Source organism: Molothrus ater, chromosome 5 (genome assembly GCF_012460135.2).
Source record: "Molothrus ater isolate BHLD 08-10-18 breed brown headed cowbird chromosome 5, BPBGC_Mater_1.1, whole genome shotgun sequence".
Classification (NCBI taxonomy): domain Eukaryota; kingdom Metazoa; phylum Chordata; class Aves; order Passeriformes; family Icteridae; genus Molothrus; species Molothrus ater.
In genome coordinates this window covers 72,708,636-72,724,058 of record NC_050482.2, presented here as the reverse complement: position 1 = coordinate 72,724,058, position 15,423 = coordinate 72,708,636, and the positions used below count along the sequence as shown (strand labels likewise).

Genomic DNA, 15,423 nt, shown 5'->3' with positions numbered 1-15,423 from the left:
GCAGCTCAGGTTTCTGAGACAGACTTGGAAATTTGGCTTTCATATCTTGCACACCTTGGCTTTGAAAATAGGTTTTAATCCCTGACAATACCTGTCCCTGCATGATGGTGCCATTTAACTTCTTTGTTACCTCCTGGGAAGGGCCTTTGGAGATATTTCTTCAATATTTAACCATTTCCACTCTCTTTCTGAGGACCAAACTAAGTCAGAACAACTGATTTCTTCTGCCCTTGACTCCCCCACCCCCTGACAGAATCACAGAATCCTTAAGGTTTGAAAAGACCTCTCAGATAATCAAATCCAGCCATCAAGCACCACCATTTCCACCACCACTAAACCATGTCCTCAAGTGCCATATCCACACATTTTTTGACACTTTCAGGGATGGTGACTCAACATGACTATCTGTTCCAATGTTTTAAAACCCTTTCAGCGAAAAAAATCTTTCCTAGTATCTAATCTAAGCCTCTCCTAAGGCACTACTTTGCTTTTTATGCCATGTCCTAAGGACATGTGGAAAAAAGTCCCAAAAATTCTTCCTAAGTGGTTCTGATATTGCTCTGGCTGTTTATAAATAAACTCCTAAAAAAACATTTCTCAAGATCCATCTGCCTTCTGGTTTACCTAAAAATCCCTGCAGTTTGTGAAGCACCACAGTGATTTATGCTGCAGTCTATTCCCCTAAAGGACTCCACATGAGGGTTTCTCTCTCCATTCATCCTTTCCTTCAGCATCTATTCCAAGTGCTACTTAAAATTCATTCAGCCTTCTCAGGTGCTTATCTCATTCTCAGCCATCCCCAGCTGTTTAATGAAAAACCAGACCCTAATTAATCCTTCTGACTCTGACATCTGTGCTTTAACCTAAAGCTTTTGGCCTGCTATCCATAAGGATAACTTCTACACTCCTGTGGCTGTCTCTGAATTTACAGGTTTTCTTGGAAGTCTATGGAATCACATGGCTGCAGATGCTGCAAACTGTGGGAATTATTTAGAGACAGGAACAAAAGAAAAAGTGGGAATGTCACAACCTGGCAGATTACAGGGAAATGGCCATCTTCTGTGTTCTCATTATCTGCACTCATTCAGATTGCAGGATGCCTTGTATCTCCATTTAAAAGAAAACAAAATGTACATTTGCTTTCCAATCAGTATCTGAAAATATCCAAGAGATGCAATAATGCTAAAAAAATCTAGGTTAACATTAAAGACTGTAAAGAAAGACTGGTTACCTAAACATGGATTGGGCACTTAATCTTTGGAGAAGTTACTCTGAACAAACCTGGGTTGTCCATACAAGACACCAAAGTATTCCAATGGCTTTGAAGATACTAGTTACATACTTAAATATAAGGCCCTTGATTAACTATTCCACATGTTGGTAGTAGTATTTAGAAGCTCCCATATCAAGTCCTACTGCAGGAATGTAAGGATGAAAAAACCTCACGCTATTAAAAGCATTATTTGCTCAGGGACATATATAGCTTTCCCATTTCACAGAGCTAATAATGGAAAATCAGACAGCTGGCTGTCTCTGTTTGGTACTGCTGGCAGACTCTTGGATACAGTGGTCTGAAGAAGGCACCAGGAGGTGGGAGAGGGGGGAGGAATGAAAAGGAACAGTCTTCCTGCCACAGCTTGCCAAGAAAATAAAAATGTGTGAGTCAATGTGTTAATGAATATCCCCACAGATGAGCAAGCACTGGTGATTTTGGTAAGGCGAAGATTTTGCAATTAAAATGTCATCCACAATGGAGATAACGATGATTATCATCAAAATCCCAGACAAGAAACTTCCACATGCATGGGTAAAGTAATGCCTCCTATTCCTCTCCAATCCTACAACAAATACACAGCAGAACTGAAATTTGAGGCTATTTCAATCACAAATCCAAATGGTTTCTTTTAAACCTGGTATCATCTATCTCTACTTTACTACAACTATTAATAAAACATTTATTTTCAAGAAAAAGCATCAAACCATGATTTCATGAGATCTCATTTATAATTTCCCATTTCATCTCCACATCAATTTGCCCTTTAAATTACTGTAAGATGGAGAGTTCTGTGGGTTCTCTGGGAGGTTCTTCCTAACACCTGGCACTCGCTTTCACTATGAGGTACCATCCCTAAGTGTATCTCAGAAAACTCTCCCTCTTCTCCGCAGTCTTTCCTCTTCCAGACTAAATAACTTTTCCTCCAAGTTGCCGTTTCCCTAACCCACTGCAACAGCACCTGACCTTTCTCTTTGGAGCCAAAGGTGCATTTTGAGACACCTCTAGACCCACCAGTCCTTTCCTTAGGCTGAGGGCTCCTGGATCTCCTTCCTGCTCACTGCTCTTTCTCGAGGTTAAGAGAGTACAAGCCCCTGATTTCAGTGGGGTCAAAGCATGGCTGTAATAGCAACAAACTATTCCAGTCACAGCAGGACTTTTTTCCAACTCCAGGTGTTTCTGCTCATCAGCTAAGAAACACAAAAACAAACCAGAAATTCTGGAATTTTTCTTTCCTGGCTTTGCCTTTGGCCTGGTGGTAGCACTGAGCCAGTCCCCTCCATCCCCAGAGCTTTGCTTCCTTTTCTGTTCAAACAAGGACAAAAATAGATGTTCCATACGAAGAGAAAATAAGGCAAAATTTATAAATGTAAAGATTTTTAAAGAAACTTTGTATTAGAGGAGGGAAAAAACTGATTACCACCAAATAGGGCTTCAAGCAACCTCCATGTCCAGAAGAGTTTATCACAGTCTTGCCTCCTAAGAAGTACTTCCCAAAAATATTATCCCCTTGCTGTTGGCACAGGTGTTCAGAGACTCTTGTAGATGACTTTGGACTTCTCATCAATTCAACCATCTGAGCTAAATTTAAATACCAGGAATGAAAAAAGGACCTCTCTATGAAGTGTTTAAAATCTGGTGACTAATTGACTTGACAGGGAAATATCTTCCCATCACTTGACTTGTATAGAAAGGACAAGATAAGCACAAAGGGTTTTCCTTCAAGAACATATTTTATGGGTGGTTTCTACCTTTCTTTTGCAATTACCAAAAAATAATGTAACTACCTAGGAACAGAATATGTCATTTTTACATGGAGACACACTGAAGAGGAACTTTCATGAAACATTTTCATGAGTGTAAGCAACAGGCATAGTACTGTATATTTGTTTGATCAAAGATGAAGGAAGCTTTTATCAAAGTAAATTATTGCTTCAATTCCAGATTTTTATTCCTAATAGTCTAAGTCAGTTGGATTCAGAGATGTCTTCAGGACTGAATCCAGGAAAGATTATTAGCTGCTTATAAAATGCAGGGGACACTGGAAAGCAAATTTAAACCCACTCAAAATCCATGGGAACCTAATAAACAGCAGTGATATTTAACTGGCATTTCCAAGCTGAGAGGCAGAATCATTGCATTTGTTAGTCTTTAGTCTCATTCCTTCACCATGGTTTAGTGCAAGACACTGGATGCAGCAAAAACTTGTCAAATATCACAGAGATCAAAAAGGTGAATTAATTTACTGAAAGGAAAACACTCCCATTCAGTGGTGGAAGTTCAAACTTCCACACAGGCCATGGACACACAGCTCATGCATAAAATATTCCCTAAAAATCATCAGCTGGTCTGAAACTCTCTGAATGCTGGGAAACATCTGTTTGGAGTACTATATCCCTGTTATTGATGATATAAGCGTGCATAGGTTAGGCAGACAAGCAGACATGGCACTAGAAAGGAACACTGCTGCAAACAGCATCTGACTGCAGATTTAATTAGGAGCTCAGAGAAATTATTATTGTATGACATTTGCAAGAGCTGCTGAAGATAAATTCATAAAATTGGCTTCTCCTAAACAGCCCAGATCCAGTGACTTTAGAAACAGATAACAATCCACATCCTCGAACTCTTTGTGTTTCCTAGTTAAAATTCTTATGCCATTGATCAAAAATCAGCACCGCCTCTTGAACATTTTATGTTCACTGACTCATCCCTCTCCACAGGTGTAGACAAGGGTTCAGAATATGGAAACAACCTCTGTAAGTGACATAACCTTGGTGATTTTCCCAGAGTCTTAAGAATGGCCGTAGGCACATCACAGCTACTGCTACTGCACTGCCTCTTTCTTAGGAGGGACTTAGAGCAGCTAGACTTGGAAAGAAAATAATATACAAAATACAAAATAATCCTCTGCCTACAAAGATGGAGCCAAGCTGAGTAGGATGGTGGGGGAATGAACTGGAAACATCAAAGATGTGGGATTGCAGTCCCACAGCAACACTCAGGGCTAGAGGGTGGGAGAGGTCACCTTGGCCCCAGGAGCACCTTTATGCAACATTTCAATCCCAACTGCAACCCTAACACAGGCTTTGACAGAAAAGTTATGCTTTGAATGCAAAGTGGGAAAAGGTGTTTCACACAGGAGGGAAGGACTGTGAGTTCCAGTATTAACTGAAGAGAGACATCTGAAAACTGAAAAGTTTTAGACAAAAAAAGAAACTGGGACAGTGAACACGCATCCTCTTACACTGGAAAATTTCTGCCACAGTACATCTGTTGTCAGTTCTCCTGTATTACAGTAATTGAAGTTAGGGTAGGACATTCAAACCCAAATGAGAATAGAGCAGAATATTTCACAAGTGGAAACTGTACTACCTTTCAGAAGGACGGTGGAGCCACAACCAACACCCCGAAGGCCCCAAGCAGCAGCTCTGTTCTGTCCCTCAGCCCAGCCTCTTGTGCCCTGAAGCTGCTGCTGCAGTGCCCCTGTGTGCCCTGTGCCCTCCATGGCTCGTTCCTGTCAATGCTGCTCACCTGTGCTGCACAGCTGGAGCCAGTCAGGGATGACTGGGCACAGCCCCACCCCAATCACCACACACTCTGTGCCTACAACACCTGCAGGGTCTCATTTCCTGCTGAAAACAGACAAGGAACTTCATCTCTGCGTTTTAAAAAGCTATGTTTAGAAGTTATTTTATTTTAAAGTTAGGTACTCCTAAATTAAAATTGTGACTCTTCCATCTTAAGGTGCTAAATCAATAGGAAAATGGTGCCATCTCTGCAATAACTGCTGCCAACAATTATTTTTTAACGGCACTAATTCTGGTTTTAGAACCTCACAGAAAATTGCTTCCACATCCCTGGTATGAAAACTTTGCCCTACTCAACATCATCACCATAAATTATCTGGTAAGGGTAAATCCTTTAGAAGCCATGAATGGTGCTGCAGGGCCAATTCACTAAACCTGCCATAAGACACTTGAGAGATAATGGAGATGTCAGGCCTCATCAATATCAACATACTTCAAGTAAGGACAAGAGGAGAGGGGAAGAATGGCAATGAATAATCCCCTTATGTGACACTAGATAACACTCAGCTTAGAAACAGATTCATCAGTCACAAATATGAATGTCTTTGAATTTCATCAAAAGTATAAGTAACCTTAACTCCTAAAAAAGCTTCTTTCCATAGGAGTGATGACAGAGTTGTAGTTTTTTTTTTTCCATTTTAACTTTCAAGACATAACCTTTCTTTCCCCACTCTAACTTAACACACAGGAGATAAAATAATTACTTTGGGCAGCACACAGGAAACATGAGTCAATTATTTAAAAAAAAATTAAAATGTTTCTTCCTGACCAGGCAGAGGAAGCAAAGCCTCAAAGGAGGCTTCTGCCAATTTTCAGTGCTCTGAATTTGTACCCTGTGTTATTCTCAGTTACTGGGTGTGTATCTCCCCCTAATCAATGCACATGCACATACATTCCACAATGCTCTCTCATCCAAGGTCTTGCATCACAGTAACTGTCCACTCACTTTGAAAACTGACATTAATCACAATCTTGTTTCCTTGCTCTCTTTTTTCCCATTTCCCACCCCCCTCCACTCCTCCTTGAGCTATCCACCCCTCACAAAGCAGCATCTCTCTCTCTCCATCTGCTTCCTCAACCCTGTCCTCATTCCATCCTTCCCTCTTGCTGGAGCACTCCATGGTCTCTCCAGTGTGGCTCCACAGTCTCCTCCAAGCATCACTAACACTCTTTCCCTTTTCTGTTCAGAAATAGTAACTACAGTCAGCTTCCTACTCTAGACCTAGCTAGAGGGGAGGGTGTCAAACCAACACACCTGAGTTAAATAATCCTGTCCTGCAAACTGCAAAGCCCTCTGAAAGGCTGTGTTTCACCCTGCTCCTCTTCATTTCATCCCAAAAGCCATGGCCCAACTGATCTTTCCTTGATGGGATGTTCTGGCCATTTCATTCCACTTCTGCAATCACTTAGCCATCTACATACCCCAGCACTTTCAGATTCCCTGTCTTCAGCTCCACTGCCCTGGGTAACTCCCTGGTTTTGCCTGGCACCTGGTGCCATCCCCTGCCAGTTCTGCGTGGTGTTTTGATCTCATCCCACAAGCATTTCTGTGCCTTCCCCTACTCAAGCACTCTCTGCCTGCAATCAGCTCTTGAAGCTCATTGTTATTATTATTACTCCATTTCCCTCTTGCTTGTCTTCTGTATTCTACTCTGTCAAAGACTGTCATCTCTTCCACACACTCAACTACAGACCCTTCCAATGCCTGAAAGAGAGGAAAAATATTACATTCAAATACCATCAAACATCCATTTCCAAGCCAGTGCCTTTCTTTTTAAAACACCTGGCTTTCTACCATGCATTTAATTGCCCTGCTTTGCTTCCTTTCACAATCCTTCACCTGCCAGTACTCACATTATACATTTCTTTGTGCTTAATCATTTCCTGCTCATCCCCTTGGCTCATATTTTCTCTCTTGTGTTTTTCAGTGAACATGGCAGGTTACTACCAGATCTTGTTCTGCCTGAGAACAACCTACCTCATTCCAGAGGATAAACAAAGAACATGGCAATTAAAATTCAGGAAGACAAAATCAGAGAGATAGCACTGACATTTTTTTCCCCACTCGCTCTTCCCCACTCTCATCAGCGCTTGACATTTGGAAAATTTCAACCAACTCTAATAAACAACACAAATTTGTCCCAGTTTCCTAAGAAAGCAAAGCTTGTATGATCACACCCTGCCAAGCAGTTCCATCCTAACCCCTTCTGTAGGTGGGTATCAAACAAATAATGCAAAGGCAGTGAGACTCAGAGGTGATCTGTGCTGGAACCAAGAGCAACCCAAACCAGCATCTCACGGACTGTGGGATGCAGCAGGAGCAGGCCTGGCCAGCAGAGCAGTGTGGGGCACCCATCACCAGAGCCCTGCCTTAGCTCCCTGCTGACACTGAAAGCATCTGAGGGGTTCAGCTTTCATTATCTCACCTGACACCAAACCATTGCCTGCTGCACCTTTCCCAGATCCCCTTCCAGGATCACATTATTAGGAACACAACTCTGATGCACTAGTTTCTATAACACTGATGAAGCATTTTTCTTTTTGCCTACCCCAACCAGAAAAGGAAAAATCTGCTCTCTACCTTTTTTGAATTATACTGGGGTTTGCAGTCACCAGTTGGGTTTTGGATCCAACGTCCTTGCTGTATTCACTGGATAGAGGAGGAAGGTTGCACCTGCACACAAAGACAGCCAAGATTTTAGATGACATGCAGGACTGATAGGCTTCAGAAAATGCAAAAATGATGAATTACTGGACCAAGCTACAATTGCTCCCTACTGTACCACACCTAGAAGCATTTTTGTACCAGATTGTGAGGAAATAGAGACATAAAACCTTTTGCAGAGATGAAATCTGTGTAGCTGCTAAGGAAAACATGCACGCACTTGACATTTCTGAGAGGCTGAAAGGCTGTGGAAGAGCCTGTTACTACCTATAGAAGAACTTTTTTTAAAAATCCCAATTCCTTAAAAGTTCTGGTTTTTCACACTGTTTTGTCTTGTTTACCTGTATCAGGCTTCAGATTGATATTACCACTCTGTGGTATTGCAGGCATTATCTAAAACTGGCACTTTTAACATTGCACTCTGGGGTACCATCATCTTATAGAATTTACTGAGAAAACACAGAAGAAAAAAATCAGCTGGTTTTTTAGACACGTGTATCTCAGCTCTGCTCACAATCTTGTTCTGGTGGGCAGGGTGATGATGGAATAAAGCCAAAGCAATTGAGCAAATTTACTTTGGGAAGCAGAGAATCAAGATTCAATAAACCAGAAGTAGAGGGAAACATCCACACAGTGAACAGTCCTAAAATCTCCTTTGTAAAGACCTAGGAGAAGGAGGAAGGTGCAGGAGATAAAAATGAAGATACATTCAAACAGTATCCAAGCCTGTGCACTGCCCCATAAATTAGTCAGGAGAAATCTACTCAATACATAAAAATTGCACTAAAAACTGGTTTCCAAACATTGTTAATTTCAGATTTCTCCTTTAAAACAAAGGCATAAAGAGTATTTGGAATGCTTAAAAGGCAAAAATGAAATCATGATTCTCAAAGACAAGCAGAATTTGGATTTTTTTTTCAGAGAAACGCTTTTAGGTGTTTTAGGTGTTGTTGGGGTTTTCTCTGCAGTTTTTGTTAAGTCGGAAGAAACCCAACAAACCAACCCAAAACCAGGCAACCAACAACAAAACAACCCCAACCAAAACCACAGTGGTGTTCTATCAGCCTCTCTCTGCATGTAAATACCAGCTCTCAAACCCTTCAATTCTCATCATCAAGCAATGCCAAGGAAAGGGACAGCCATGTCCTAACTACGTGAAACATAATGAATTAAATCACATTCACCGAGAAACACAGAATTTCCAGGAACATTTTCTCATTTTCATGACTGTAAGACTTGTTACAGTCATGAAAATATATACAACTTGTTAAGATGTGCACAATGTATTGAGATTTCAGCCAGGAAACAGCTTCTAGTTCACTGTACCACAAAATAAGAGAAGGTAGAGAAATTCAAAAGAAGACAGAAAAAGTAATCAAAATAAGAGGTTTCAGAAACTGCAGTCATTGACGAGAAGGGGAATGGGAAAGGGAAAGGCCAGAAGCTTAGGGAAATTTTAATTCTCAAACATAAATTATAAAATCTTAGCAAGAAAAAGTAAAATAAAAGTCAAACAAATATTTGTGAAGGAAGATTTATAGCTGATTTGCCTAGGGTAGAGAGGTGGCACAATACCTCTGGCAGATCACAATTTAATGCTCCTCGCTTTGAATAAACACAAGTTCATAGGGCACGCTTTTAAAAACCATTTTTGGTTCGAGTTGATTTAAAAGCACTATGAAGGACTAAGAGCTCACCCCAGCTTTTATCATCTCAGCATCTAGATCATGACAATTCATTCATAAGCCAGTCACAGATGTGTTATTCCAACACTTCATCTGTAAGTCTGATTCCCCCCTTACAGTGCAGGAAACATTAGGCAATGGGCTGAGTATCCACAGGAAACTGCAGGAAATCTGTTACCTGACCTTCCCAATTATTTTCTTGGATTGGTCAGCAGAGTGCTGAGTGTTCTGCAGGTGAGGAACACACTGAAGCACAAAACTCATACTAAGAAATTTTATTTTTATTTCTCTTACTGTTATATCTGGTACTGAGAAGTAACCAGATATAACAGTAAGAGAAATAAACTTACTGAGAAGTAAGTACATGAAAAATAGAGTTAAAGACATGGCTTAGGACTACTAACCAACACTTTTCTCTTAAAATAAGCATTAGCAGGTAGGGAGTGGGGGAAGACTGTTTTTTTCTTAGAAATAAGAAATAGAAACTTGAAAATCAGAAGAAGAGCCCATTACAACCACAATACCTAAACATGGAGAGCACACGCACCTCTCTCATTGCATAGGCAGCTTGCTATGCCTCAGGGGCTGAAAACTGCTGCTCTTTTCATCCCTGTGTTGGAACAACTGTGTTGGTAGAAGGTGCTCAGTGACCAGATGAGTCTAAACTCACTAAATAACCTTAGCAATTACAACATATGACTGCAGCCATCTTCTCTCACAGGAAAAAGCTTATGGAAATATACATAAGTGAAATAAAAATTCACATGAAATGAATTAACAAACAAGGGCAAAACCTGGCAGGACATTTCACACTGCAGAAACGCTTTGAAGACATTGCACAAATTTCTTTTAAAAAATAAGAAGTGTTATGGAAGTCACTATTGTGCTCTTTCTCTCTCAGTTCTCAGATTATAGAAATGAGATTTAGAAAAGATCAAGTAAATTTTCCATAAAAATGATTTCATATCACTCATACAGCAGAGCCTGCAGGCAGCAAATGGGATTCTAGCAGGATTCTCCCCATCACTTATTTCTAAATCAAAGCATATAATGGTTGCTTTACCCTCCCTGCAGAGGAGGGTTTTATGATCAAGCTAAAATAGCTGCTGTTTTTTTGGTTTTTTTTTAAAAAAAACTTCTGTTGTTTCTGTAACTGGTTGCTCCTATAGCATTTTAATTTCTAGAAAACACAGAATGCAAGAACCTGCATACACACTGCAGCCTCTGGTATTTAGTCCATGGAACACCTCAGGAGTTCTGCAGTAATGGCACTCAGAGTGCTGCTCTCCCCCTGTGCTTTACATCTTCTCTTCCCTAAGTGCTCCAAGTGTATGTTTGCCTTGAATTTGTTCTGTTTCTTTGCATTAACAGGCATTTAATAATGAAGGCATTTTTGGTCTTTGCAAACCAGAAATTACAGGAATGGTTTAGAGCAAATTTGTATAGTTTTATAATAAGCCATCAGGATGCAATAAGGAGACTTGTTCTAGTGGATGCTCATTATGCATCCATCAGAAACCCAAAGAAACTCCAGTTCTCATCTCTTTTGGAGCATTCCTCCAGTTTCTCCCCCACGACATTTCTCTTGTTCATGTTTATCAGGGAGGAACTAATTTCTGTCTTTCTTCCTTAAGGATCACAGACCTAGAAAGTGCCAAATTTAATCACTAAAGCAGTAGCTGGTTCAACATCCCTCCTGACAGATTCTTGTAGATTGAGGAAGGCTGGAGGGAAAAGAAATGTGAAGAATCACAAAAACCTCAAGGGAAGAACTTTGGCCTTTCCTCAGACAGCCACAGTTCAGTCTTGAGGGAAGGAAAACAAAGGAAGATTTTGGCTTGCAGCAGCTCAAGCCCTGCCCCCTAAACCAGCCCCTACTCATTCTGAGTTCCATGGGTTGCACAGATGGCATTTAGTTTCAGAGCACAGAGCAGGATGAAGCAGCCTGGCCACCAGTGCATAAATGATGAGCAGAGCAGCTCCTCAGCACCTCCCTGAGACCCTGCACAAGCCCTCACAACGTCACTGAGCAGCACTCTGTCCCCTCACCCCACATCCCCCTGCAGAACCAAGCCCAAACTCCTTTTTTGCCTCTCCTCACACTTTGACCCAAATTGCTTGTGTGAAGCATCCTGCAAAGGCAGGGCACCAAGGCAATGACCAGGGGTTAGTGCCAAGGTGTGGTGGTTTGACAGGAAATGTGTTTTTTGAGATGCTGTGTTTTTGGTTAATGGATATTCAGACTTTAATATTGGCATTTAACTTGACTATTGAGACATGGACACGCCTCTGAGAACACGGGGTTAAAAGCAGAGCTCTCTTCTGGGAGGGTCTTTTTGGGTTCTGGCGGGAAAGAGTTCGGGTCTCTCTCCTGGCCCAGCTGCTGGCTGGGCAGGGGGAGGGGAAAGCCATGTGGCCGAGAGAGGTAAGCTTGAGCCCGGGGGTGGAAGGGTGGAAGAGAGAGAAAGAGAGAGACACTGGGAGCTATCGGGCAGCCTCTCCTGAGAGACACAGAGAGAGAGAGAGAGAGAGAGCTGCTGCTTGGGACTGTAACTTTGAAGCTTGATAAACATGGGCCTGCGCCGGCAGCACGGCTGGGACGGAGAAGAGGGGGGGGTTCAGCTTGTAGGAGCTTTTAACCCCTTCTCAGAGAATGAGAACTTTACAGATCATTGACTTTTCTTAGAAGATAGAGTGGAAGATGAGGAAGAAATGGGCCAGTGTGAGAGAGGTCTGGGCGAGTGAGAGATAGTAGAAGAATAGAGAAGAATCTTAGTGGGAAGAGATGATGGAGTGGCTTTTGCTGGACTCTTTTTGTATAGCTATGGACAGAACTATGTTCTTTGTGATACAGAGACTGCATTCTAGGGGGAGGCAATGGCCTCAGGACTAAGAAGGTTCAGTGTTAGTGCCCCTCGGCCCCAGGGGGTGAAAAAATATGGGGGGGACAAGTGTCCCAAAAAGAGAGATTGTAGAGACAGGTGTCCCAAAAGAGAGACTGTGCCTTTTTTAGATCAAGACAGAGCATCTTTAAAAGACAACCCTAGAAGCAGTTTTAGTCCGTGTTCAGTAGTGAGAGCACTGGACATGGAAAAGAAGAAGTCACGACGGCAGATGTACTCCGGGCGGTGCCACGAGTGACACAGAAACACACGAAGCTTCAGCTGTGTTTCCAGGGGAAGCCCATGGTACAAGAAAGACTCCTCTCCTCTTGATGAACTGAAAATTGATTGTCTAAAAAGTAGTGCTAGACTGAGAGTTAGTGATTTGAAGAACAAATGTATTAGGTTAGAAATTTAGTGGGAAAAAGAAGAAATGCACTTGTGAAGTTTTCATTTTCCCTGTGTGTGTGTTCCTTTTTATCTGTAGTTGTAGAATAGTTAATAAAGTTCTAGTTCTTTTTCCCTAAGTAAGAGCCTGCTTTACTTATTCCTGGTCACATCTCACAGCAGAAACCAGAGAGAAAGTATCTTCATGGGGGCACTGGCATTGTGCCAGTGTCAAACCATGACATTTTTGGTTCCCTGACCGGGAATCGAATTTTGGGAGAGTGATAAGATAAAGTTGTGAGTAAAGCTGTGAGATGAGACCAAAGAAAAATAAGAACAAAGCATGTATTGAGTTAAAGTAGATGCATAATAAAATCTGGAGATGAAAGTTTTCTTGTTTTGTAGAAGTGTTGAAGTGTTTTGTAATTTTGTTAATAATTTTAGAAAGTGTGTTCTCAGAGGCGAAGGGTAGAATGTGGTGGTTTGACAGGAAATGTGTTTTTTGAGATGCTGTGTTTTTGGCCAATGGATATTCAGACTTTAATATTGGCATTTAACCTGACCATTGAGACATGGACACGCCTCTGAGAACACGGGGTTAAAAGCAGAGCTCTCCCCTGGGAGGGTCCTCTTGGGTTCTGGCGGGAAAGAGTTCGGGTCTCTCCCCCGGCCCAGCTGCTGGCTGGGCAGGGGGAGGGGAAAGCCATGTGGCCGAGAGAGGTAAGCTTGAGCCCGGGGGTGGAAGGGTGGAAGAGAGAGAAAGAGACACCGGGAGCCACCGGGCAGCCCCCCGTGAGAGACACAGAGAGAGAGAGAGAGAGAGCCGCTGCCTGGGACTGTAACCTTGAGACTTGATAAACATGGGCCTGCGCCGGCAGCACGGCTGGGACGGAGAAGAGGGGGGGGTTCAGCTTGTAGGAGCTTTTAACCCCTTCTCAGAGAATGAGAACTTTACAGATCATTGACTTTTCCTAGAAGATAGAGTGGAAGATGAGGAAGAAATGGGCCAGTGTGAGAGAGGTCTGGGCGAGTGAGAGATAGTAGAAGAATAGAGAAGAATCCTAGTGGGAAGAGATGATGGAGTGGCTTTTGCTGGACTCTTTTTGTATAGCCATGGACAGAACCATGTTCCTTGTGATACAGAGACTGCATTCTAGGGGGAGGCAATGGCCTCAGGACCAAGAAGGTTCAGTGTTAGTGCCCCTCGGCCCCAGGGGGTGAAAAAATATGGGGGGGACAAGTGTCCCAAAAAGAGAGATTGTAGAGACAGGTGTCCCAAAAGAGAGACTGTGCCTTTTTTAGATCAAGACAGAGCATCCTTAAAAGACAACCCTAGAAGCAGTTTTAGTCCGTGTTCAGTAGTGAGAGCACTGGACATGGAAAAGAAGAAGTCACGACGGCAGATGTACTCCGGGCGGTGCCACGAGTGACACAGAAACACACGAAGCTTCAGCTGTGTTTCCAGGGGAAGCCCATGGTACAAGAAAGACTCCTCTCCTCTTGATGAACTGAAAATTGATTGTCTAAAAAGTAGTGCTAGACTGAGAGTTAGTGATTTGAAGAACAAATGTATTAAGTTAGAAATTTAGTAGGAAAAAGAAGAAATGCACTTGTGAAGTTTTCATTTTCCCTGTGTGTGTGTTCCTTTTTATCTGTAGTTGTAGAATAGTTAATAAAGTTCTAGTTCTTTTTCCCTAAGTAAGAGCCTGCTTTACTTATTCCTAGTCACATCTCACAGCAGAAACCAGAGAGAAAGTATCTTCATGAGAGCACTGGCATTGTGCCAGTGTCAAACCATGACACAAGGGCACAGCTCTGGCAAGGCTGAGGCTGAGCAGTGGAAGGGGGATAATGTGCCACGGAGGTGTCTGTCTTACCGCATGACAAAGTCTGCTTGATCTATTTGTTTGCCGCAGCCGCTCTTCTTCAGGATCCCGCCGTTCCCCACCACGGAGCACTTCTTCAGTGGCAGCTGGAAGGGAGTAGCCTAGCAACACAAAACAAGACCAGTTTTACACAGGAGAAAAACATCTTTGTAGCAGCCACACCTGGAGAGCCCAGGGAGGTGTTAGGGCTCAACGTGACAGAAAGAAAAAGGGAGAATTAGGAATGAAGGGAAGAAAAAGCACAGAAATGATCTGGTAAGTACATGTAGAACCAGTCTGGTCCCCACTCCCCAAACCAGGATGCAACAAACGTGATACAGAAGATTATTTTCTGCAAAACCAAAACTGCCTGGTCCTGAGGCAGAGCTGGCCAAAATCAGGCAGCTCACAAACCTTCCAGGCAAGCTGCAAGGACACAGGGGAAACAAGACAACCAGGAAAACACGACAGACAACCCATGAGAGTGATCCTCCTGAGCTGATATACAAAAGACACCTCTGAGGAAGAAAGGAAGGAAGGAACAGGGAATGCTGTGATGACAGAAGTGTACTGGGAATCTGGAGCCACCCTGGCTCTCTCCATGGCTGTGTTGCTGGGACAGGTGAATCCAGAGCCTTAGGCAAAGATATTTGGAGCTTGACAGCAGCTCCTCAAACAGCCAGTTGCCCAGACACATTACAAATTAGTATCAGCATAAATTAAAATTAGAAAGGGACCATTTTAGCTGAGGAGCTCTTGTAGCTGCTGAACAGGGCATGACAGTGCAAAGTCAAATGGTCATGGGATCCCGTGCACCAAACACAGTAAGATATTAGATGTGCATAGTCCTCATTCCAGAGGATCTCAGACTATGGATGGGACATGTTCCTGTCAGCCAGAAGCCTCCTGTGAGCTTGGGGCAGCCATGTAAGCAGCACACAGCATTCAGAGCAGCCCAGCACATAAAAAAAAAAGGTGGTGAAGAGACAGGTGAATTTAAAGCAGTATGATTTAGTTACAGATTGTGATTTGTCGACAATACAAGAGTTAATCTTCTCCTCAAGCAAAAACAATTG

At 42.5% G+C, this 15,423-nt stretch overlaps 1 protein-coding gene across 1 annotated transcript in view; it reads right to left on the bottom strand.

The window, feature by feature from the left end:
• ST8SIA1 (ST8 alpha-N-acetyl-neuraminide alpha-2,8-sialyltransferase 1) overlaps positions 1–15,423 on the bottom strand; it is a 111,148-nt gene that overhangs the window by 40,630 nt on the left and 55,095 nt on the right. The window contains exons 3-4 of the mRNA XM_036400300.2: positions 14,360–14,469; positions 7,445–7,537 (exon numbers count right to left, since the gene is read on the bottom strand). Coding sequence (XP_036256193.1) covers positions 7,445–7,537; positions 14,360–14,469 — 203 coding nt within the window. The remainder of the gene's footprint in view (positions 1–7,444; positions 7,538–14,359; positions 14,470–15,423) is intronic.